The 24,411-nt window shown below is 27.1% G+C and overlaps 3 protein-coding genes across 4 annotated transcripts in view; 1 reads left to right on the top strand and 2 right to left on the bottom strand.

Moving 5' to 3' along the window:
• Positions 1–559: 559 nt before the first annotated feature.
• LOC105364954 (putative sodium-dependent multivitamin transporter) lies at positions 560–4,303 on the bottom strand. 2 transcript variants are annotated; one of them, XM_011502996.1, is made up of 8 exons: positions 4,181–4,303; positions 3,853–4,074; positions 3,438–3,778; positions 2,795–2,914; positions 2,423–2,640; positions 1,975–2,192; positions 1,393–1,655; positions 560–910 (listed from the first exon to the last, which is right to left on the bottom strand). In XM_011502996.1, the coding sequence occupies exons 1-8, from the start codon at positions 4,292–4,294 to the stop codon at positions 613–615; spliced, it is 1,794 nt and encodes a 597-aa protein (XP_011501298.1). In that variant the 5' UTR covers positions 4,295–4,303; the 3' UTR covers positions 560–612. The 2 variants fall into 2 exon arrangements, with proteins under 2 accessions (XP_011501298.1, XP_011501299.1); XM_011502997.1 differs by lacking the exon at positions 4,181–4,303 and having other exon boundaries at positions 3,960–4,036.
• A 7,281-nt stretch (positions 4,304–11,584) lies between these two features.
• On the top strand, positions 11,585–14,009 carry LOC105364991 (ribonuclease H2 subunit A). The gene is made up of 4 exons (XM_011503035.1): positions 11,585–11,599; positions 11,869–11,933; positions 12,890–12,998; positions 13,110–14,009. The coding sequence occupies exons 1-4, from the start codon at positions 11,585–11,587 to the stop codon at positions 13,941–13,943; spliced, it is 1,023 nt and encodes a 340-aa protein (XP_011501337.1). The 3' UTR covers positions 13,944–14,009.
• A 5,313-nt stretch (positions 14,010–19,322) lies between these two features.
• The window catches only part of LOC105364988 (uncharacterized), a 32,144-nt gene continuing 27,055 nt past the window's right edge, over positions 19,323–24,411 (bottom strand). The window contains exon 7 of the mRNA XM_011503034.1: positions 19,323–19,742. Coding sequence (XP_011501336.1) covers positions 19,669–19,742 — 74 coding nt within the window. The 3' untranslated portion in view covers positions 19,323–19,668. The remainder of the gene's footprint in view (positions 19,743–24,411) is intronic.

Below are 24,411 nucleotides of genomic sequence, written 5' to 3'. Positions count from 1 at the left end.
GAACAATAAAGTAAAATATAAAGTATAAAATAATAAATAATAACAGAATAATTCATATTTTTAAGTAACAATAAATTTATATGTTTATGAAATAGATGACAAGCATTAAGTATTGAGATATATAAGTAATTTTATAAGATCAATTGTAATATACTAGAATATAAATAAATTTTTAAAAAATCTTTAAACTTATTTTTATTAAAATAGTAAACATTCAAATATAATATAGATTAAGTATTTTTCTTTATATTGTTATTATCACGAACAATATTTCTAACTTTTACATTTTACATTTTCAGTTTTTTGAACTGTATATGATAAGTGACTTTTATAAATGTAATTCTTTTTTTTAATCAATATGATTTATATTACTGTTTATATTTATGAAATGTTTAACATTGATGAAATTTGGATGTAAAATTTTATAATTATTAAAATTAACTAAATCCATTTGATAAATTATCAAATGTTACTCAAAACAAAAACTTATAATCCATTATTAAAAAATATATTCTTTGAAAAATGATAACTTATATTATTTAATTTACAGAAAATCCTGTTCATATTAAATAATTTTATAACATAATCATACAATCGGTTTAAAGTTCAAAACTATAAATGACTGTTTTGCTCTTTCTCTTTTTCAGAATGTTTATATTTACTTTTGAAAACATACAATCCTTGTGTCATTAAATTTCCATTCATTTCTGTTTGACACTGCCTTCGTTGCCTTATGAATTTAGCAACAATTGGAAAAAATAAATCTGGATCCAATCGATCATTATGATTATTATATAATAAACGAGATATATAGCTTGTTACAATTCCAATTATTATTGTAATCATGAAACCAATTGCACTATACCATATGTACGAAATACGGTATAAATAAAAATAGGAAGAATCATTCCTAAAAAAATATATTAATATAATCATTATGTATTCCAATTATTAAAAATTATTATTACTTAAATAAATTGAATGTTTTATTCTAAATTACTAAAAAATACTATAAATATTTAAAAATTATAAATACTATAACATATTAAAGGCATACATAATTATTTATACAAAATAATTTAAGTAATATTTAAAATTTTATAAAAGAATTTTATCTTTATTGTATACAAATTGTCAAATTAAAAGAAAAAATTATAGTAATATGCCAACGAATAGATTGTTTAAATAAACTGTTCAAATCCATTGACACAATATTTTAACAACAACTATCTGTTAAAAATAAAATTATTCATAAGTATGAATTAATTTAATTTCTTTCTTATGCGTATAAAATATATACTGTAAACAATTTATAGATAAACTTTAGGTACTTCAAAATAATAATTACTTAAAAACTAAAAATGGGTGATTTTATATATAAATAAAACATACGATGGTAGTATGACAGATTCTTTAGCTGAAAGAGATGAATTTAAACTAGAATACATCGAAAATGTTGTATTACAGCCTTCAACAGATACTGGTAAAGGTTGAGATCTTGGCTTTGGTTGCCCAAAAGCAATCCATAGCATAATTGCAGTTGAAGAAATAATTCCAGTAATAGCACCAATTTGATTAGTAGATTCGAATAACATTCCTAGTGTAAAAATTCCAAGTAACGGGCCACCGATAACTCCAAAAATTGTTAAACTCGCCTATAATAAAATAAAAATAAAATTGTTATTTTAGTGATTTTAGAAAGTATTAATAAAATAGAATATACTTGGACAAATAAGAGACTATTTTAGATTGAAATCATGTAATATATGTAATATATTTTATATGTAACAGATATGTTATTTTTATTCAATGTATAGAATTGAATATAATATAAAATTAAATAATATATACAAATTAATATATATTTTTATAAAATATAAATTGTCGTCGACTTTTTATTTGTGACAACAACAACCAAAACAAAAATTAACGTAACTCAATTTTTAAAGCAATTTCTTAAATATATGAAAATACCTGTAATACACCGCCCAATAGTTGTGCAGCGAAAGCTAATGCAAGACAAGTAATTCCAAAAGAAAGTACCAACAATTTACTTAAAATTATTGATTTAGTTTCTGGAAATTCATTTCCTGTATATTTTATATATATAGGTTTTATGAAATCTTCTAATGTAACAGCTGCTAAAGAGTTTAAACCAGCGGATATTGTACTTAAACCAGCACTAAAAATTCCTAAAATTTAAAAAATATAAATATATTTCTTATATGCAGATATTGAGTATTATTTTCATATTTTCATAAAATAATTTTTAATATAAAACAATGTAAACATTAATTTACTATAAAAAAAAAATTAAAATTATTATTAAGTTTTAAGAAAATAATAATTATTGACAGTATAGATATTTATTTAAAAATATGTATATATATATATATATATATATTGATTTTAAAAAGCTCACCAGCTATAAATAAACCAGGAATTCCTGGAAAATTTGATAATTCGTCCATTACGTAAAGTGGCAACAACATATCAGGTGATGATATTCTACCACTTCTTATGGGATCACAATTACGATAATGACTGTATAGTGCTAAACCCGAAAAGCATGTTGTTACAGAAAGTACAGTCAAAATTGGCAGGTTTAGCCATAAAGCAGATCTTGCCGATTTCAAATTTCTGAATAATAAAAAATTTTTTTATTTCAATATTGAATGTATGTTCAAGATTTTATATATATATATATATATATATATATATATATATATATATACATACATATATAATAATAAAATAACAGAATACAAGAATAACGATTATCTATATTATTCACCTTAAAGTCATCATACGCTGCACTTGTACTTGATTTACGGCATAAAGTGAAAGAAAGGTGAATAAACCTCCAATAATGAGACCCCACCATGTATGGCGAATCGTTGGATCAAGTGATATACTAAAAAATTTATATATTAATTAAATATATTATATTAAATATGATATGCCAATGTATTACATTATTATTATTATTATTATTATTATTATTATTATTATTATTATTATTATTATTATTACTTGTTAATAATTTATTAATATTATTTTTAATAATGATTTTTCAATTTATTATTATCATATTATTTTTTAAATATCTTTTTTTATAAAATATAGCTTTATATTTAAAAGATAATAAAACATTTACAGCTTTACAGTATTTACAGCTTTAGAACAATTTAAAGTTTTATATAAATATATTTAAATTCGAATATATTATATAATAAGTTAGTTTAAAAAAAAAAAAAAAATTAAGTTATTATAAAGTAATTGACACTTTTTATGTTTTATTATTTAATTAATAATCTGAAAATTGAGATTTACTGAAAATGACATTTAATACTGTGTAAAATCTTAAAAATTATTATTGCTAGAAACATAATTTAAAACAGAATTTAATTTCTTAAACATAATTGAATGATACATACTTATCAAACTCAATTCTTCCACCATCAGACGCAATCTGCCAAATTTCTGCTATACCATTAATTTTGTAAGCAGCTGTACCAATGACGATAAACATCGATACAAACATTAAAATTGCTTGGAAAACATCAGTGATTAATACAGCCTTAATTCCTCCTATAGTAGAATAAAATGAACAAACTAGACCAACGACAACTATACTCAGAACTCTTGATAAGCCAGTTGTTGCTTCGAGGGCTAGTGCTGGTGCATATAAAACTACACCTGAGTATAATAGTAGCTGTATCCATGATGCAAAACTAGCTGCTAAACGTGCTCCATAACCGAAACGCTTTTCTAAATACTATAATTATATGGATATGTTAATGTGACGCTTACTTCATATTAATATTATAATAAATCTTACATCGTTTATACCTCATATGCACTTATTGCTCCAAGATTAAAAAAAATAGGTAGAAAGCCATAACAAATAAGAGGCGTACCTATTAAGTAGGCTATGTTAATAACAACAAATTGCGTACCATAAGTATAATTTTCAGCGGATAGACCAAGTAATGTAATTGCGGACATAAAAGACACCATAAGCGCTATACCAATTGGAATAACACTCATAGATTTATTGGCAGAAAAATATTCCTAGAACAATAATTATTTTTTTCAAAAAATTATAGTTCATATATAAAGAGAAATTGTATATAAGTTTGTAATTTTTGATAATGTGTTGTATTAAATATAAAAATACCTGAGTTGTTTTTTGTCTTCCTCCAGAAAATCTATAGTAAAGGCCAATGCTCGCACTTATGGCCATTGTTAGTATGACGACTAAGTAATCAATCCATCCTAATGTTCTTTCCATCTTCGCTATTTTGCTGTAAAAATAGTTTCAACTATATTATTTATGTTATAGGCAAATAAATTAATTTACATCAAGATTGATGGAATACTTAAAATTGTATTTAAATAAAATACAACATAATCAAAGTTTCACGTGCATTTGATCGATGAAAAATATCTAAGATGGAAAAGAGCTCAAGCTATTAAATAATCAGTGACACAAAATTTATAATTCTATAAAATTTTTGTTACAAAGTATTTTGTAGGATATTAATATTATACGTATAAAATTTCAATTATAAAAATTTTAGTTGAACGATTGATATTAAAAAAATATTTTAATATAAAATATGATAGAAATTATCTATGTACACAGTGCACTTTATACTTTCACAATATTTTGACAAAATTTACACAATTTACACGAATGGCACGAGTTAAAGTTTATAATAGCTAATATTATAAATCATAGTTCGTAGTGAATTTTGTACTATATGTTTTGAAATATATTAAAAAAATATTTCTACTCTTATAATGGTAATACATGATATTTAATATACTCATTATGTAGATTAATCTTTTTTTTTTTTGGGCATTTAACAGTTGACTCATGTTTAAATCTAGCCGTTTAAATTTAAATTTCTACAATATTTAATCATGGTAGGTGTGTACGGCTTTAAGCCCATACAAATGTCATTGATTTAATATTTAAATTGATTATTAAAACAGAACGTCAGTTATGCAAATAAATTATGTTTCAATTCAACTCTAATAATATAATAATGCAGTTCTCTATTATTGTTCATAAATTTTTGTTTAAGTTAAATTTATTTAATAATGTATGTAAGAACAATTTTTCAAATGCCTAAGAAATGAAAAAAATAAGAAATAGACATTAATTTATTTGTATCGTTTGAATACTTGTCACTTACCTTACAAATCATAAGTCTTTTGAATGGAAATTTTTATTAAAATTGTATCACGACCTAGCTTATATTAGCTTATATTCCTCATTCTGTCTTCATGGCTTATACTAGCATATTAAATTAATATAATTATTTCTAACTTAATGAATGAACAATTAATTTATTTAAGCGGAGCACTATGGGGACAGCCAGTTTGAAAGTAATCCTAAAGAAATTTCTCAGAATTTTATAAGCTATATCAATAATTCTAATGGAATATTTTTTTTTTTTTACTGATGTAACATGCAAGAAAGGTATCGATGTCATTCATGTTATTACGAAATCGATTGGCGATAGTGATACGCTTAAATTAAAAAAGAACGTTTTTAACGAATGGCGACGTTGAAATTAACATGAAATTATTATGAAAGGGCGAATAAGTCAGAAAATACGTACATACCCGAAATTCTCAAAGCTTGAAACTCAAATGGAACTGTTGGAATTTTTTAAAATCAATAATATCGTTCATTAAGCGAGAGGTATTCGCTCATTGAACTATATGCGTATACAAGTTTTAAAAGTAATCTTATTCACTGAAATTTATAGAGAATAATCTAATCATCCCCTCCTATCAATTCGTAGAAGCTTGCTCTCCTTATTTTATAACTTTTAATCTCGACCGAAATTATTCATCTTCGGTTAATATCACAATTGCGAATAATATCGATTTCTAACCTCTACGCTTCTTATGCACATACATAAGATGACCGTAAGGTAAAATATTTATGTGCCGTGAACATTTGTTGACCCGAAGCCTGTATGTTTCGTTATTAGAAGTCGAAGGCATGCAGCAGGCGCTACCCAATACATCAACAAATTGTCTTCAATGTTCTTTAAGCATTATTTTCACGATTATTTTCACGACTAAAATGATCATTATCATCAGGTATGCCCTACGCGTGTATCGTTTCATATCTTTCTTATTCCTTTATCATTTAAAATTAATGTTGCAATGTGTGCGTAATGTAAAATAATTATTTGCACATGCATTCACATCAATTATATATTATTTTTAATATTTGAAATTTATTTTATATATATTTTATAAATTATTGTCAAATTATGTCTTTAATTTTCATTATTAAAAATGCAATTCTTTCGCAATACTATAAACTATTTTCATTTGCGCGTATGTGCGTTTTTGTTTGTGTTGTTGCGCGTGCGCCTGTGTGTATGCCACTGTGAAGCAACATTCGATATTTCTTATCCATTAATCGTGACCATCAGCCATATAATTTCATAGCGCTTTCAAATTTTATGGTATTTACACTTGACGCGTCAAGATTTATTATTAAGCAAACGTAAAATATGCTTTTTCAACGGGACAATAATGAGCAAGCGTAATACATAGTCCCTCGCTAATATTATCTACACGGGAAGAAAATAAAATAAAACAATGCAAAATGAACGATTTTACATATGTATATTTTATCTGAGAAATCGTAAAATGAAAATCTTACAGCAGCTTATTTCATTTCGCGCACGAGGTTTACTTAAGTGACGCTAACGACTTTTGCGACTTGGCTTTATGTTCGCTGTATTATGGGAACAACATTGGTCGGAATAAGAAAACGCGCCAATAACAATTAACTATAGTTTCTCATTCGTATTTCACTGTTTGCAAATGCAGCTACGCATAAACGAGCAAGTGACGCGTTTGTCTGATTTAAGAGCGCACATACGGGGCTCGAGACTCGATAATTACTCTCTTACGGGGGAACTTCCATCCTCGCGAATCGATGCTTATTGCTTTGCCTTATGCTCAATCTTCGAACTTAACCGTTAACAATCTCCAACTCCAATCTCTCTCGGCGACACTCTGGCGACTTATGCCGCGAGACCTTTTTAATAAAAATTCACTCAATTCGTTGTCTCGGGGTCGAGGAGAACCTTCTTCAATGGAGCCTAGAATTTCTTTACGATTTTAGCGATAATCCTGTAAATTATCTTCTGGTGGATTAATAATCGCTTCTACTTCTCTCGCTCCCCCCCCCCCCCCCCCCCCCCCCGCCCTCACGCTATTTAACCCTTCTTCACACGGCAGATCGGCTAATCGTGACGGTCTATCGTCAAATTCATCCTGGACTCTATCGAAATCTTTCATGCCGTAACCACGCTCTCCCAACATATGTTTTTTCTTCTATTTTAATTATTTCGTCTCACAACTGTCTCAAACACTCGGCTCCTTCAAGGCCTCTTTCACGGTGTCGCGATCAATTGTCGCTTTCCTCCACCCCAAATCCCTCCTCCTATTCCACCTCAACAGTCGACGACCCACATATGATTCCATCGCATCTACGCGCTAATTCACCTCATCTCGCGAACATTTCTCTCGCATCTCGCATCGAGAGCTTTGAATCCGTAATCCTTCTCCCCCCCCCCCTCCCAAACCAACCCCATCCCCCCTACCCTCACCCAGGGTTTATAATATCTCTTCACTTTATTTCGGTGCTTGATATTTCTTTAGGACATGGACATGGCACGGCTTCCTGCACTTTGCGCGCGTATAATCCGTTCTCGACGGTCGAGGATGAGGACCCTCGGTAAGGTATTTCTTTGAAGTGCCCTACTAATTCATCAAAATTGTGCGCAAGGATCTTCCAATAGGATTTTCACCATTAAACTTACAAATAATATAGTTATTTGGTTCTACTACAACTATTACCCAACTACCGCGCATGCCATACTCGCGGGCATACACACATGCCACACTCGTACACACGCTCTTTGGCTTTCGTGCATCCGCGCACGCACGCTCAAGTCAATTCAACAGTACGACAAATTGAGAATCTGTAATTACATGTTTTTCACTCCTCACAAATTTACGGCGATTCGGTAAAGTTGTAATTAGTTTTTCATTTCGTTTTTAATGTCACAATGTAACCTGACATATTCTTCACAGCTATTATTATTGAAATTAATTTTAAATCAAGTGAAGTAAATTAACGAATTTATTATATTATTAAAAGACAATGTAGTCATCCTTAATTCTTTATTTTTATTTTGTATTTTTTGTTGTATTTGTTTCGGGATCGGCTTTGAAGTTTTTGCTGGAGTTAATAATAATTTTAAAAAGTACTTTTAAATTTCTATAATTAAATGCATTTATAAATATTATTTACAATTTTCGTCTATAAATTGTACATTATGAATTATAGTCTGTTGGGGCTCGTTTTCAAAGAACATTAATTATTAATATTTCTATATGATAAAATATAAATAATTTACATGTATAATTAATTTACAATATTGTTTATCGACAGTATTGGATTGTGAAATTGTTCAAATTTGAGATTTATCGACCGTTTTCATTCCTCTGCACCATTATGTTTATTATTAATATATGTATTTTTTTTTTTATTATATCTTATTCCTCAGTAAAATTTTAATTTTAATTTTAATTTTTTTTTTTTTTTAATTTCTACATGAAATTTTTTATTACTGATTTTTATAATATTTTTTCAATTAAAAAAAAAAAAAAAAAAATACTTCGATTCTGATGAGTTTTTAAATTCTTTTTCTTGATTCTAAATTCAGAAGCAGAACAACTTTTCATGTCATTATTAAATTAAAAATTTACTTTTTAGAAGTTACGCAAGAATACTCCCAAAAACATTGCCTAATACATACTGACAACATTTCTGACATTATAAAAAGGAAAGGTATATTATAATTTTTATAATTGCATATGTATTTGTATAAAGGCTCGAATTTAAAATGATAGCCAATTTTTTTTTACATAATACTTCTGCAATACATGCAAGGAAATATTTATCCTCAATTATTCGCGATCACAAAATGTTATTACCCAATTTAGTTAACGTGATTGTTAAAAGGAATTTTGAAAGACAAGTCTGCAATATAATCCCAATGATCAATTACTACTTTATTATTATTATTTTTCTTTTTATTCGACTTTAATTTTTTAATTTTAAACAATGAAGGGAAAAAATTGAATTATTTGAATTATTTAAAAGAGATGTATGGGTATTTATTTATCTTTTTTTTTTTTTTTACATAATAAGTCACGCGTGCCCTTCTTATTCATTCGAATAAAATGAATATAAAATCATTCGTATAATAAATTCCACATCAACTTTATTTTTCATTTTATTTTTACTGATTTTGATTTTGATTGGTAAATACTATGTATTAATTCGCCTTCCCTTCCGCCTTGTTTATTAAATACTTTTCACTGATAATCATCGACTGCTAATTAACGCAATTTTCTTCACAATTCGCCATATCCGTATGATGATTTGAAATTAAAAAAAAAATAAATAAATAAGTCACCTTGATAAGAGCTCATGCGAGGCACCACCGTCAGTAGCCTAATTCCAAATCCTCACTGACATCATTCTCAAGCACAAGCGCTAAATAGTAAATACGAGACGATTTCGGTACGAGACGATTCTGCCTCCCCCACCCCCGGGACGGGGACAAAATTTAAATCCTATGCGCTGCTTTGGAAGCCCGGGGGTCGAATAAATTCTTATCCGAAAGCCGTTAGGGGAGGCCTGTACGTGTAATAAACCGTCTGATGGTCGCATTAGATTGCGAGTAAAAAATAATTTTGCGATTGGAGAAATGTCGAGGGCTGCTGCGGTCTGGAGTAATCTCACCTTCTTCAGCCTTTCAGAGTTAACGAGATGAATAATGGAAGATGGTGTGGTAGAATGAAATGATATTAAATGGAAGAGAGTGGCTCTCCCGTTTATCCATCTCTTTCTAACCACGTGTAGAATATAGCGAATAATCATATTTGGTTTGACGCGATACAGCAGTTCATTAGTTGAGTTCAAGTCGCTATTTACGGAGAAATTCGATGTACCTTATCGCTTCCTAATTAGAATAAAATCTGCGAATGTCGTATTGCTATTATTATTATTATTATTATTTCATTTTTAACGTTAAATAGAGTGTTGTTACTTCTATGAGCCGTGAAAGACGATTTTGTTGCATTAAACAATGATTCTATGATTGTACCGCTATTGAATTAAGTATGTGGCTATGTTGCCTGTGTTGCAGGTTACGTATGTAGAATTTTAATTCATTATCGTAGTGTTTGATTGTGTTGTTACGTTTCGATAGAGAATCTTAACATAAATTTATCGATGCACGTTCTCGTGGTGATTAATTGACTTAATGTAGCCGGTATGAAGAATATATTTTATTGTCCTTTTTTTTTTCTTTCTTTCTTTTTTTTTTACTAATCATTAGCGCTAAGATGGTAAAAGAAAGCGCCGAACATGGTTTTATAAATATATATTTGTTCTTTTAAAGTTCGTCGAACTGGGTAATAACATTAATTTACAAACATATCCAACTAACAAACAACTGCAACGACGATATACAATATTATCTTTGTCATTGTTAGGTCTAAGAGTGACTCTATTTATATTAACGATAACTTCAGTTTTTATTGTTTTATATTAACTTCTTTGTAATAATTTACATATGCATTATTTAATTTTTTTTCTATTTTATATTACTTTCTGTATAAAAGTTTGATTATTCGATGAGAATCTACATATATGTCATTGAATTTATCTGTTATGATTATCCGTTATTGCAACTTATTATTACTACATAAATTTTATGTAAGCTTTGATCTATATTTCTGAATTACTAAAAATGCCAGAGATTATAGCTTTGGCACTAGATACATGTTTTTTTAAATTTATCAGATAATCAAAATAAACATTGTTCAGATAACTAAACAATGTTTTATATGCCGACATTAAAGATGTATTTCTAAGGCTTAATCTTAGTTGATAGCACGTATATTTATTGTAGACAAAGACATAATATGAGATTTGCTTATCTTAATTACTTTCATATTTTATATTGTAATTGCTGTTATAAACTATGATATATTTAAAAAAATATATCATAATGTCGTTGCCTGTTGTTATGGACTGCGTTACTTTCCATGGTTTTTTATTATTTTTCTTCAACATCTAAGCTTGCATAAATAAGAATATAATAATATATATTTCAGGACTTTATATACATAAATAAATTTTTTCTAAACAAGCATTGCTAATTAAATGTACATTCATAAATTTTAATATAACTCAAATTATAAATTTATTAAGCGGAAATGATACTGTTAAAATATATTTACCTTATGATTGTGTTTCAGATAATGAAGTTACTCTGTCAAGATCAATTTAATCGAATGCTTCACTTGTAGCAACTATGAGCCTTGTTGGCGACTCGCTAAAAATTTTTTACAAATGTTTTGAAATGAGACATTAGCCATTTTATAATTGTTTGGTAGTCAATGTTGAAGTTTGCATTATTGCACTATTACTTTGAGTATTACCCACTGACAGCAGGACAAAATGTGGATGTGCAGCGCAAGTCGCCCTCAAAATAACATCGAAGCTGACTTTGAACTATAGTGACCCGTTCTTAGTTATCCTAATTCATAAAAGGTTGCAATGCTCAGACATTGTATAAAAACTCACACAGTATAGAGAATCATATCAATACTATTATTAATTTTAATTACTATACTATACTACATACTAATAACTATAATCGTAGTACAAAATGTACTTTGCGTGATGTCATAGTATGGAGTAACAATATGGTTAAATTGAAAATTCATATTGTTATAATATAGAGACATAAGTGCTCGATCAGAATCTTTATAGCTCAAGCATTCGTCGACAATGTAGTGGTGAATGGGTAAATCTATTGTATTTATAATTTATTAATATTTAAAAATGGTCTGTTTTCCTGAATACACACATTCAAAGAAAATGTGCTAAAGAGCATACAGACTTCAAATATGCGGGTTCTATAATAATAGTTGTAAGTTCTACTCATCAATTTCGTATAATAGACTTTGAAAAATATGAAAAACAGAAAAAATTTCTCAATTCTTGATATAACGATTACTTTTAAAGTCTTGTATGTAGTACGAGGAGATTAGGAGCAAAAAAAAAAAAAAAATTATAAATGTGACTATAAAGTTAGTGCATTTTGTTATAAAATTTTTAACGGGTATTATAGATATTTATATTTTTAAATTTGAAGATTATAAAGATCTGTAAAGTGAAAGTGCAGCATAGATTTTAGCTTTTAAATATTAATAAACTAATTGAACTTAAATTTGTAGACCAAATTATGTTTGTGTCTTATATGTACTATACAAATAATAAATAAATTATATTCACAAGTTATTGGAATTTCTTATTTTTTTGTTGTCTAAGAATTGGTAAATAATATTTTAATCCTTAATGTGTTCACTTTAACCATAATTTAGACATTTAGAAATAGAAAAACATACTATTATTCAATTATAAATTTATTTATAATATTTGTTTAAAATATATTATTCCATCAGCTGTTATTAAAATTCAACTATGTAAGTAAAATTTTTTCCCATTACTAATTTGTTTTAAATAGTTTGTCACTCTATCAGGAAATTAATATGCCTGCACATAATAATTTGTCCTAAATTGGCGGGAAATTTTATTATGACTGCTTATATACTTTTAGGTTACGTGTTGGAATTATCACTTTTATACTTATGATCTGACCATTCATTTGGTTCAATTATAAAAATAGTATTTTGTCATATTTAAAATAATAGAAATGGATAAAGAAAATGAAGTATTAGTTGATAATGTAATTGATAGATTGTCTACGAACGATATAATAGAGAAAAACTTTATAACAAAAAGAGATGATTTGACAACATATTTTTCAAAACGCGATCACAGCGTCAATCAAGTACATCAGTCAAAGGTATTTATCGATAGAAATTCTTAATAATTATAATATAATAATAATTGTTGCTAGAGTCATAATGAATTACATAAAATTTAATTACTATTTGTTATTTATGTATGTAATTAGGTGCCACAAATTTGTAAAGATGAACCTTGTCAATTGGGAGTAGACGAAGCTGGACGTGGTCCTGTATTAGGACCAATGGTATATGGAATTGCATATGCTCCATTATCACAGAAACAACTATTAGAAGATTTGGGATGTGCAGATTCCAAAACTTTAACCGAAGAGAAAAGAGATGCAATATTTGATAAAATGTGTAATAATGATGACAAACTTGGATGGGCTTTTGATTCAATTTCACCAAATTATATAGCTAACTGTATGTATCAGCGTACTAAAACTTCCCTGAATGAAATATCTATGAATTCTGCTATTGGCTTAATTAGAAAAACCATAGAAGCTGGAGTTTTTATTACTGAAATTTATGTCGATACTGTTGGAAAACCTGAAAAGTATCAAGCAAAATTAGTTAATTTATTCCCTGGAATTAAAATTGTAGTAGCTAAAAAAGCTGATTCAACATATCCAATAGTCAGCGCTGCCAGTATTTGTGCTAAAGTTTCTAGAGATCATGCATTAAGAGCTTGGCAATTTCTTGAAGGTGAAAATGACAAAGAATATGGGAGTGGATATCCTAATGATCCTGTTACCAAAGTTTGGCTTGCCAATAGTATTGATCCAGTATTTGGATTTCCACAACTTGTTAGATTTAGTTGGTCTACTGCCGAAAAACTTCTTCAATCAAGTGCTATCGCCGTAGAGTGGGAAGATCCAGATGAAGATGAAAGTGAAATAAAAATTTCAAAATTCTTCGCTCCTAGTCTGTCTAATAAGAGTGTAAAAAAAAAACACAATTTCTTTACTAATAGATGTCTTTTTAATGCCACAACATTATAGCATTAACTAATAATTGACATAATACATTACACCAATGACTGAAAAACTTACAGCTTTTTGTAAATTAATGTTCATTGTTGTATCATAAATATTTTACAAATATTGTATAGATTCTAATATTTTTGTAGTACGATTTTATAATATTTTATAATTAAGACTTTAAATTGTATATTAAAATAGATATTGATGCGTGTGATTTGACAATTTTCATTTTGCATCAATACTTTGTAGATTTTGTCAGTATTTTAATATGTAAAATTAATTTTACTTGACCTTTAATAAGTGGAGTGCGTATTAAATAATCCAAAACTAAAAGTTATTGTTGATGGTATTAGAAACGTATATATCTAATATATTTTTGGAAACCACAATTATTTAGTAATAATGAATTAAGTAACAAAGAATTATACATGGATTAAATAATCGATAAATATTTTCAATTAAGAAACTTATAATTATAATTAAGTATTTTATACAAATCAAATTAATATGTGTTAAAGTTAAATAAATGTTTTTAAAGTTTTTAAATAAATAATAAAAGAAAAAATACTATTATTAAATGTTAAAATAAGATTTTGAACTTTATTGTATAATTATTTTCAATGAATTTTACTGCCCCTAATTCACTGAATTCAAATCATAGTAATTTCTTAATTTTTATTCATTTTTTTACTAATGCTAACGATATATATATATATATATATATATATATATATGTGTGTGTGTATATACGTGTGCGTGCGCGTGTGTGTATGTAAGTATTCATTATGGAATGGTTTCGGAATAAGTATTAAAATATTATACGCAATATATCAGGTAATTGAAAGTATTTTATTAAGGAATTCGGAAATATCATTAAAAGTATAATTATTTTATATACATATTTACATAACTTTTGTAAGAGTATACGAGGGCAAAATTAAAATTCATATATAACTTCTTCGCTATACCATAATATAATTTAACAAATAGGAATGTTCAAATTTGAAATCTTACAACGTTACGCATCATATAAATTATATAATTGTTATGATCGCTAAATCATTCAATTAGCATCGACTAGATTAGTGGGCGAAACTATTAAATTTGTTAGTTTCATTATGATATTTTAAGAAAAGAAAGATTCGCATTATTTCGTTATACTTGATATATAGTAAATAATGCTTTATAAAGTGCATGTGTGGTGCATGTTTTTTTAAATAACTATTGTGCAGATTTTTATCGTGCATGAATGGAAGTTACTTTATGTAAATGAAAAACTAATTTACCACGTGATCAGAGAAAATGTCGGAGGGTTAAAAGCATTATTATCGCGCGTCTTTTTCTCATATGAAATTTCACATAAGCTCGATTGTTTACAATATTATTGAATAAAATAATTAATCATTAATTATCTGTAATTCTGATTGTAGTATGAAGATAATCAGATTAGTTATTAAGCCATATTGGCCCTTCTTTGCGCATATATTAGTTTTTATTATTATATTATTTTTAAAGATTTTACATTTCAATAAGATATTTGTTAATAAAATAAATTTTAATTGCAACTTAAAATTATTTATAATGATCTATTGTATTGTAGTGTAATAATTTTATTAAGTTACGCATTAAATAAAAAATATAATACATACGCTTTGAATAGTAATATAAATCTAAATTATTAAACTATTACAATATTAATGTACTGATTGCAATAATGATTATACGCAAAAAAGAGCTATAGTCATCTAAGAAGAATGTTTATAATAATACATGTTTCTTAAAAACTTAGCGTTGATTATTAACATAATAATATAATATCGATGATAATATTAGTATTTATGATAAAAATAGCATATATGTTATTTCGCAAGCCCTTTGCCGAACATCTTTATCTTATTCAGTTTTCCTCTGTTAGCATTTTATATCTGAAATTCTTATACATTTTGACGATTTTTTTAATTATATATATAATAATTTATCGACTTCATTTCTTTCTTGGATACTTCATCTAGAGATATAAGCATGCAAGCAAGATGACTTTGAAAGAAGCACTATATTTATTTATTCAAGAACTGGACCAATTAGCACTTGGAATCAGTACCCATACATGACTTTTTTTACATAAATTTAAATGCTCTGTGTAGTTTTTCTTTAAATATCAAATGCATTACGATCATCGTTTATCAATGATAAAACACAATTAATGAAAATTATTTAAGAAACAAAGTACGTAATACAGTTTGCAAAATGTACCTATATCTAGTTGATTTTTTACTGTTTAACGCATAAAATTATACTTTGCGGTACAAGACGTATTAGTAAAATACAATGACTGTTTGACTGCAAATACATCAAGAGCATGTACATATACACCTTAGTGTATTTGTGTAATATAATACACGTCAATGCTGATCAAGAGATCTTTTATTTTGTTAAATATACCGATGTACGTTAATCTCTCTGCATGTGGTATTGACTTGTTTCAGTTAACGATCTATTAGTGAAATTTAATCGAAAATTAACTCGGGTAAAGCCTTTGGTTTCTTGTTCTGTCAATTCATTAATCGCTAATATGTATATTATGCTCGTCATAGCTTCTAACTCAAGCTTACCAATCATCCAGTATGACGAAAAGATAAGAAAATTATAATAAATCGTATGTATTCGGGAAACTGGCGGCTCTATTGATTTAATTATCAGTTATTTAATAATTAATAATTTAGTTAAGTCAGTGCGAGTATTTACGTTTGCTAAAAGTAAATATTATAAAACGTATGGATTATAATACTTAACGAAGACGAATTAAGAAAACTTAAGAAATCTTGTTCATTATGTTTAATTTAAAGAAATCACTTTGTCGGCTAATATCACCTTCTGCCTTAATTACATCTTTCAAGAAATCGGCGAGACTTTATGCAGAAAAGTGCGTCCCAAATCACGAATTCTTGAATTATGTTGAAAATTCTTAAAAAATGTTGTCCTTCGTTGAATTAAATTTCTTTAGCCTTGGGATGAATTTTATAATCGCTGTATGCGTTGTGGCATCGCCCTAACGTGCATTTATAAACTTCGTAGCAAATGTACGTTAGTGTGTAAATCAACCCAGTGACAGACACTTCATTAATTTATCTTTATATAAAATAACTATATTACATTTAATAAATTTATTTCTTATATTTTTTATATGTTATTATATATAATTTGGCTTTATAAACATACTTTTCTTTTGGAGTCATTAATACATCGCTAGAAAAAGTGGAGCTGCTAATTTACAGTGGCGTATACTATCGATAAGGATTTGTTATTTATAAAGAATTTTTCTTCTTTACTTTTTTTTTTGGGCTTTTCCCTTCCTGAAAGTCTTCGAAAATATTCATATTTATGCATTTATATATATATATATATATATATATATATATATATATTCGTAATTATTTTCGTATGCAATTTATAAATCATAAAGAAATATTTTTAAAAATTTATTTAATTTTACTTATGATAAATGATTTTATCGATGCTTTTTAACTGTTTGCTAAGATCTTTTATGTACTAAACAAAAATCCGTATCTTTGTCGTTTAGGTTGGCAAATTTTATCATTCATCAAAACAAAAATATTTCATCCGCTATTACATATCCTGATATTTTTATGAATGTACAGCAATAATTCTGACTTGTACGAAATGTATTTTCAAAATTCTTACAAAATATATGAATTTCACCTAGAATACCTACGACGTGATAATTGTAAAATATTTTGCATCATTTTTACAATTGGTCTGTTCAAAATCTTCGATACTTCGTGATTAAAGAATGCAATGTAGATCATAATCTATGAATTTATCACAGCCTGAGCTCAGAATAAGAATAATTCAAGAAATTTAAGCTAAATTATTTGAAATTTGTGATTGAGATGATCGCTTCTGAGATGCACGATACGTGTAATGGTTAGTATAATTTTTAAAGGAAAATGACCCGCGTAATCATCCACTTTTTCAAACGCGTACTAAAATATGTAATATTCAACTGTCTATTACTGGGCACTATTTGTTAACAATTATTATTAAATTTTTATTATGAAAATTAAATCACTCAAATGTTTAGTGAAAATTATTACTTTCTCAATGTTTGCTCCTAATATAACGAATAATCTTTGATAAAAAATACTATGCTGTATTTTATTTATTTATTATTATTATTTTTTTTTTCTATAATCAATATCGACTATTTAAAAGTATTTATTTTATTATTCAATTGGTAATATAGAAATCCTTACGTTAACTTGGACAAAAGACAAGAAAATTCCAATAATAAACTATTCGACAAAGTTAACAAACCTGCTAAAATCCATAAATTAATAAGGCGGAGAGACTATTAGAGAGATTAGTATCAGTTTAATCAAGCGTGATGTATTAAGTAGACGATAAGAATAGCAAATAATTGAGATAAATTTTAATGGGCTTTCTGGCGCATTGAAAAACATGGCAACTGATGTGGCATTTCGTCGCACGAGATATCGAAACATGCGAATAATTTTAATAAGATCGGGTCCAGTTTTTGAAATGTGTAAAATTGGGAAGCACGCGATAAGAGGATTTATGCTTACGATTTACGTGTTTATAGTGTCGATCGAAAAGATTAATGTAAAAATAGAAAAATATGGTGGGCAATCGAACGAGAATGCAGTTGATTAGATATCTTAGACGAGTAAACATCGGAGCTTTTAAAGAAGCGAATATTATTCGTGTAATCTACTCTCTCTTTGGTCGAGTCGCAAATTAATAAACTATGGCGCGATAAATTATAATTTTTGCGTTAATGTAGTTTATAAGATTTTTGTAATTTGATACAAATTTTATTAATTAATAGTTATAATCTGCGTTTGGAGATTGTGTAGGCATTATTTTACACGACATTGCTTTTGTAATTTTAAACGTATAACAAATTCAATTTATAATGTTTCGTAAAATTTTTATTAAAATTATTCCAAAGCTATCAAAAAGTAATATTTGCATGATTCTATAAATACAGGAGTAATTTTTTTTTTTTTTTTTTTTTTTTTTTTTTTTTTTTTTTTTTTTTTTAATAGTAACATCTGCTGAAAATGTACATCTAAAATTAAAGTACATTTCAAATTGAAATATACCGAATATTGAAATATAACTAAATTCCTTTTCTATATTTCTACTTGATATTATATTCTTCTTCTTCTTCTTCTTCTGCGAAATGTATTTTTCCAAATCATATTTTTCCAAAGAGAGCGAAGTAGGTCAATTGTAAAAATGACTTCCGATTTGTTATTTATTACAGTGCAGACATTAATACAGTAACATACTGAAGTTTATAATGTAATAATAAAACGAGATCTTGCTGTATGGAAGTAACGTGAAGTAATTTATGTGAAATATTCACTTTCGATATTTACTCCAAGGGACATAGAGATCCAAACACGCACATAAATGTATTTGTTACATACCTTCTTTCTTGTTTCACATCGTCCACGAATTGACAATTAACACGACTTTTCTACTGTACGCTAAATATAAAAATATAAATAACGCTGGAATATTTCTTCTGTTACGCGCGATATCTCTTCGATTTTAATACTCATACGCACTATAATGATCGCTCGAGTCTTTAAACGGCCAGATAATTCTGCATGTTCTTTATATTCTTCTAAGTTGCGCTCTGTTGAGATTTGGAACGCCCGCAGGATACGTAGTATCGTTTAATCATCGCTCCTTACTACCATGACAGCAGACTGACGATCAAAAGGACGATGCTGGATACGAGTATCCTGGGTTTAGCGCTGCTACTTGCTGGAAAAATCACCAAAAGCGTCCAATGAAATTTCGTTAGTACATAGCCGTGCATTTAAACGCGTCACGGTGTATGAAAGGAGGAGGCGGAAGTGGAGGACAAGGCTTGAGAAAGGGGGAGGTCGAGGATAGAGGACAACTTTACTTGGCGAGACTTTAATTAAAATTTGTTTACTCTTGGCTACTTGCGTGCTTTTGAAGCGACCGCGCGACAACTATTGTATAGCCAGTGGTGCGAAATAGTTGGGCGAAAAAAGAAAAAATAGCAAGGGAATGCACAATAGAGGATAAAAGAAAAGACTATAAAGTAAATGAAGCCTTCTCCGCTTTATTTATTGCTACGTTATTTTGTTTTAAAGCACAGGATACTTTCTCGCTCCTATATATAAGCTATAAATGGATAAAACAACTCGGGTGGTAACCAACTGTACACGTGCAAACATTGATATATAAGTGCGTGTATGTGCGCCCGCCTACCTTTACATGCATTGGATGGCAAGAGTTATAGAGGAATATTCATGATCGAAGATTTTATTCTTCCTCTTTCATTTTCAAACTCTGTTTTCCTTAGGTTGAAGCTTTCAAATAAGAGACTCCGTTCTATTTCAAATGTCGCGAAGTGGAGTCGCAAGTGGCTTCTCTTTTATTTCTTGCTTCTTTTAGGTTTGTGTGTGCGTGTGTAGGGGGGGGGGGGGCTTACAAAAAGGGAAAATGTCGTAAAATTAACCTTCAGAGCGAGTATGTGGCATGAAAAAAGTGACTCATGTACATTTGCTATCGTATCTACGGTCCCGGATGATGAGTCAGATCAGATAAGTTACATAAAATTACCCTAATCTACCCCCTAGTACGAGTCAGAACATTTTTCACATGAACTTGGCTTTACAACTATTCTGAATTAATTCTTAAAGACTAGGTGAAGAATAATTATTTATATAAATTTATCTTCAATAAGGTTCAACTTAAATATGTATTATTGTTATTATTGTAATTGTTATATAACAATTTATATAAGAATATTGCTTATTTAATGTATGGGAATTAGATAGCTTCTTTCCAAAAGACTTTCCAAACAAAATTTCACATTAGTTCTGAGTATCGAACTATAACGTAAACAAAATATTTTGAAAATATAAAATTTTTTATCATTTACATTATAACGTACTATTTTATTTTTTAAATTTTAAATTGATTTTCATATTCGGAAGAAATTTACATTTATAAAATATTCTGAAATATAATGTGTAATTAATTTACATTTTTTAGTAAAACATAATTATATATTTGAAAAAAGTATTGAATTGCTTATTAATATGCATCTGATTTAAATTAATCGTAATATTATTATATATAAGAAGAATGAATACGTATGATTATAAAATATATAAAAAATTACTAAAAAGAATAGAATTTTTAATATAATATACAACAAATTTACTATTTATTTTTAACAAAAATCTTTATGTATGAATTTATGTATGAAATATTATAATATAATAAATTAGTTTTACAGATTTAGATTCTATTATCTTGCTGGTTTGTAATAGGTATTACAAATGCATATAAATCACTTTTACGTTTTCTAATAAATTGAGTTATACATATTTTAACTACTTTATTTATTTTTAAATGTTCATGAAAATATATAATAAATTATATAGTAGAAATGTACATAAATTCAAAAACAATACATAAATAAATATATTTAATTAATTTCACGTACTTCGTCTATTTTTGTTAGTACTTTGATAGTTAGAGTAACTTTTAAATTATATTTATATTTTTTTCAATATTTTGCATATTAAAAATATTCTATCAAATTTAATGTATGCACAGTAAGGAATTAAAAATTTTTTAAGAGATTGATGCCATAATACTTAAGAAAATGAACCTACTTTATTTGCACCATAATATGACAAATGCATTCGACAACTATGAAAATAAATAATTAATTATTCTTTACATACGCAATAATAATTTCATAATAAAATCTCATTTGTTAAAGGAACAGGACATTACAAAGTTTAAAGTACATAATATATTTAAATATTGAATTTGAGCTACTAGAGCTTTTTAAGAGCAGTCTATTATAAAATTTAAAAGAATCCACTTGCATTTGTATTTAATAGGCTTTTTGTATAATTTTTGGTGGGATATTTCAAAATTAAATGAATTAAAAAAAAAAAAAAATCGTTAAATGAAACCTTACAATATTCAATTGTTAAATTTATAATTACATTCAACACAATTGATATGCATTCGCCATTACTAAATAAATATATATATATATATATATATATATATATATATATATATATGTATATAAAGAAGTATAAAGAACAAAGAAAGAATGAGTAATTTGAAAAATGCTCAATCATTTCCAATATATTAAATAAATAAAATAAGAATATATATAGAGCAAATGTAAAAGACATATAATATTACAGAATATATAATATTATAACATGCAAATAGAAAAATATTTTGTTTGAAAATGTATTATAACATTTATTCAATTTTTCGAAAAGTTCTCACAAAAAGAAAATACTACGACTTTGCTAAGCTTTAGCCACAAAACAAATTTAAATAGTGTCTGACATAAATTATAAACGGGTGGACATAAAGTATTTTCAGTTACCAAACAGAATTTAAAACAATACATAGTTATAATATCGCTTGTATTCAAGTATTTATTACAATATTGTAATATTGTGTGTAATATTGTAAAATTTATGGTTCGTAAAGCATAATTTAATAATAATACTTTAAATAGTTTAATTAATTATATGCTTCTCGTAGTTTTATTACTATTAAATTAATATAAATAGAAATTTTAATTTATGTTACTGTAAAAATAAATTGTTAATTATTTTGAATTTCAAATACTTATATTTAAATTTTTTTTTTTTTAATTTAAATTAAGCTTCGAGGAAAGTATAAACTGTAGGAGGTAATAAATGAATATAAAACGATGGTAGTTGAGAAAGGTTCAATATTTTTCAACAATATTTTAATTGAATAATTTTCTAGCTTTTGCTCTGATAATAACATAAATTATTTTGCTTTAACGCGCGTTTTAATCTTTTGTACGTGTTCTGCTTATATGCACGTGATGTGTGTATATCAATATTTCGCATGTAACTCGTAGTGGTGGACTCGTCTAGTAGTATAGAAGGGTAAGTTTTATTCAAATGACTTATTGAATGTTAAATGGGAAAAAAAGCGAGAGAAAAAAACCCAATAACTGCTGTTCTTATGGAAAAAGTTGAAATAAATGAAATTTTGGCAATCGCGAAATCTCTATTGTCCTCGATAAATGATGATAGTTTGTCCTAACGATTGAAGTTAGCTTCCCTTATCCCATTAGTATTAACAAGATCTATTGGCATATATTTTAATTCAAATATAATTGAGACGAGCATCATAATTATTTGGAATATCAGTTTCATTATTACATTCGATCCATTAATATTAATATTCTAAAAGTTAATATTAATATTAATAATATCAAAATGACAAAAATTAAATAATCCTGAACAAATAGCTGTATTAAAATAATTGAACAAAATATGTTTTACAAAAAAAAAAACAAAAAAAAAAAACAAAAAAAAAAAAAAAAACAAAAAAAAAAAAAAAAAAAAAAAAAAAAACAAAAAAAAAAAAAAAAAAACAAAAAAAAAACAAAAAAAAAACAAAAAAAAAACAAAAAAAAAACAAAAAAAAAACAAAAAAAAAACAAAAAAAAAACAAAAAAAAAACAAAAAAAAACAAAAAATAAATATGCTTATCAATCTTCGATTTATTTCAAATTATCGGATTAGACAGGCGCCTTTGAAAACCAATGCCCCTTTATAATAAGAGTTTTATAAACTCCAGTAATTTAAAATCGAATCTTTCTACTGACATTGTCATTCATCTTCATTGAATATCCAAAATTGCTGAAACTCGTATAAATAAAATGAGCGTGTTGCGTTATATTTTTCATATTTAAATAATTTGTTTTAAAGTTCATCTAAAATGGAGCATAACTTCGAAGTTTTTTATTTTGATATTACAAAGTTTTTCTTCCTTAACAAGACAAGTGGAAAAAATTGAGTATTGTCACAATAAATATTTATACATAAATCAGCTGAAATGGATTTTATATTACTGCTTTTGCAATGCTAAATGGCTTTTCAATCGCTTCAATCTTTTATACGTGACAAAGAGTAGTGAACATCTACTTATGTACGAGCGTATAAGGATCGAGCCCGTCTACTAACTAAAAATTGAAAATAGCCAAGGATACGGTTTATGTCATCGATATAAACACGAAACCTTATATTATCGTCTGGTTTATCTAAAAATTTATCAAAACATTTAATTTACTATAGAATCTAAGGGTTTACATATGAGGCGAGCGAGCGCGTCAGTGTATCCATGCATACGTAGGCGTAACGAAGTTAAAGCGCTTTGCCGAAAATTAACGAACGGTCGCGGGGTGGGGATTGATTGGGGGTTGGATTGTAGGGAGTGGGTATAACCGACAGGAGGTATATCGCATCGAAAATCATTCGGCCATTTCCGTTGATGGGCAAGGACATTAACCCAATAAATTAAATCGGCTTCAATTCGAATTTAGCACAGCCCGCACCGTCACTTTCTCGCGGAAACCGAAGGTTTCATCCCC

This window comes from Ceratosolen solmsi, unplaced genomic scaffold, assembly GCF_000503995.2.
Source record: "Ceratosolen solmsi marchali unplaced genomic scaffold, CerSol_1.0 scaffold61, whole genome shotgun sequence".
Taxonomy (NCBI): domain Eukaryota; kingdom Metazoa; phylum Arthropoda; class Insecta; order Hymenoptera; family Agaonidae; genus Ceratosolen; species Ceratosolen solmsi.
The sequence above is the reverse complement of the archived record's forward strand: the minus strand, read 5'-3'. Positions and strand labels throughout refer to the sequence as shown.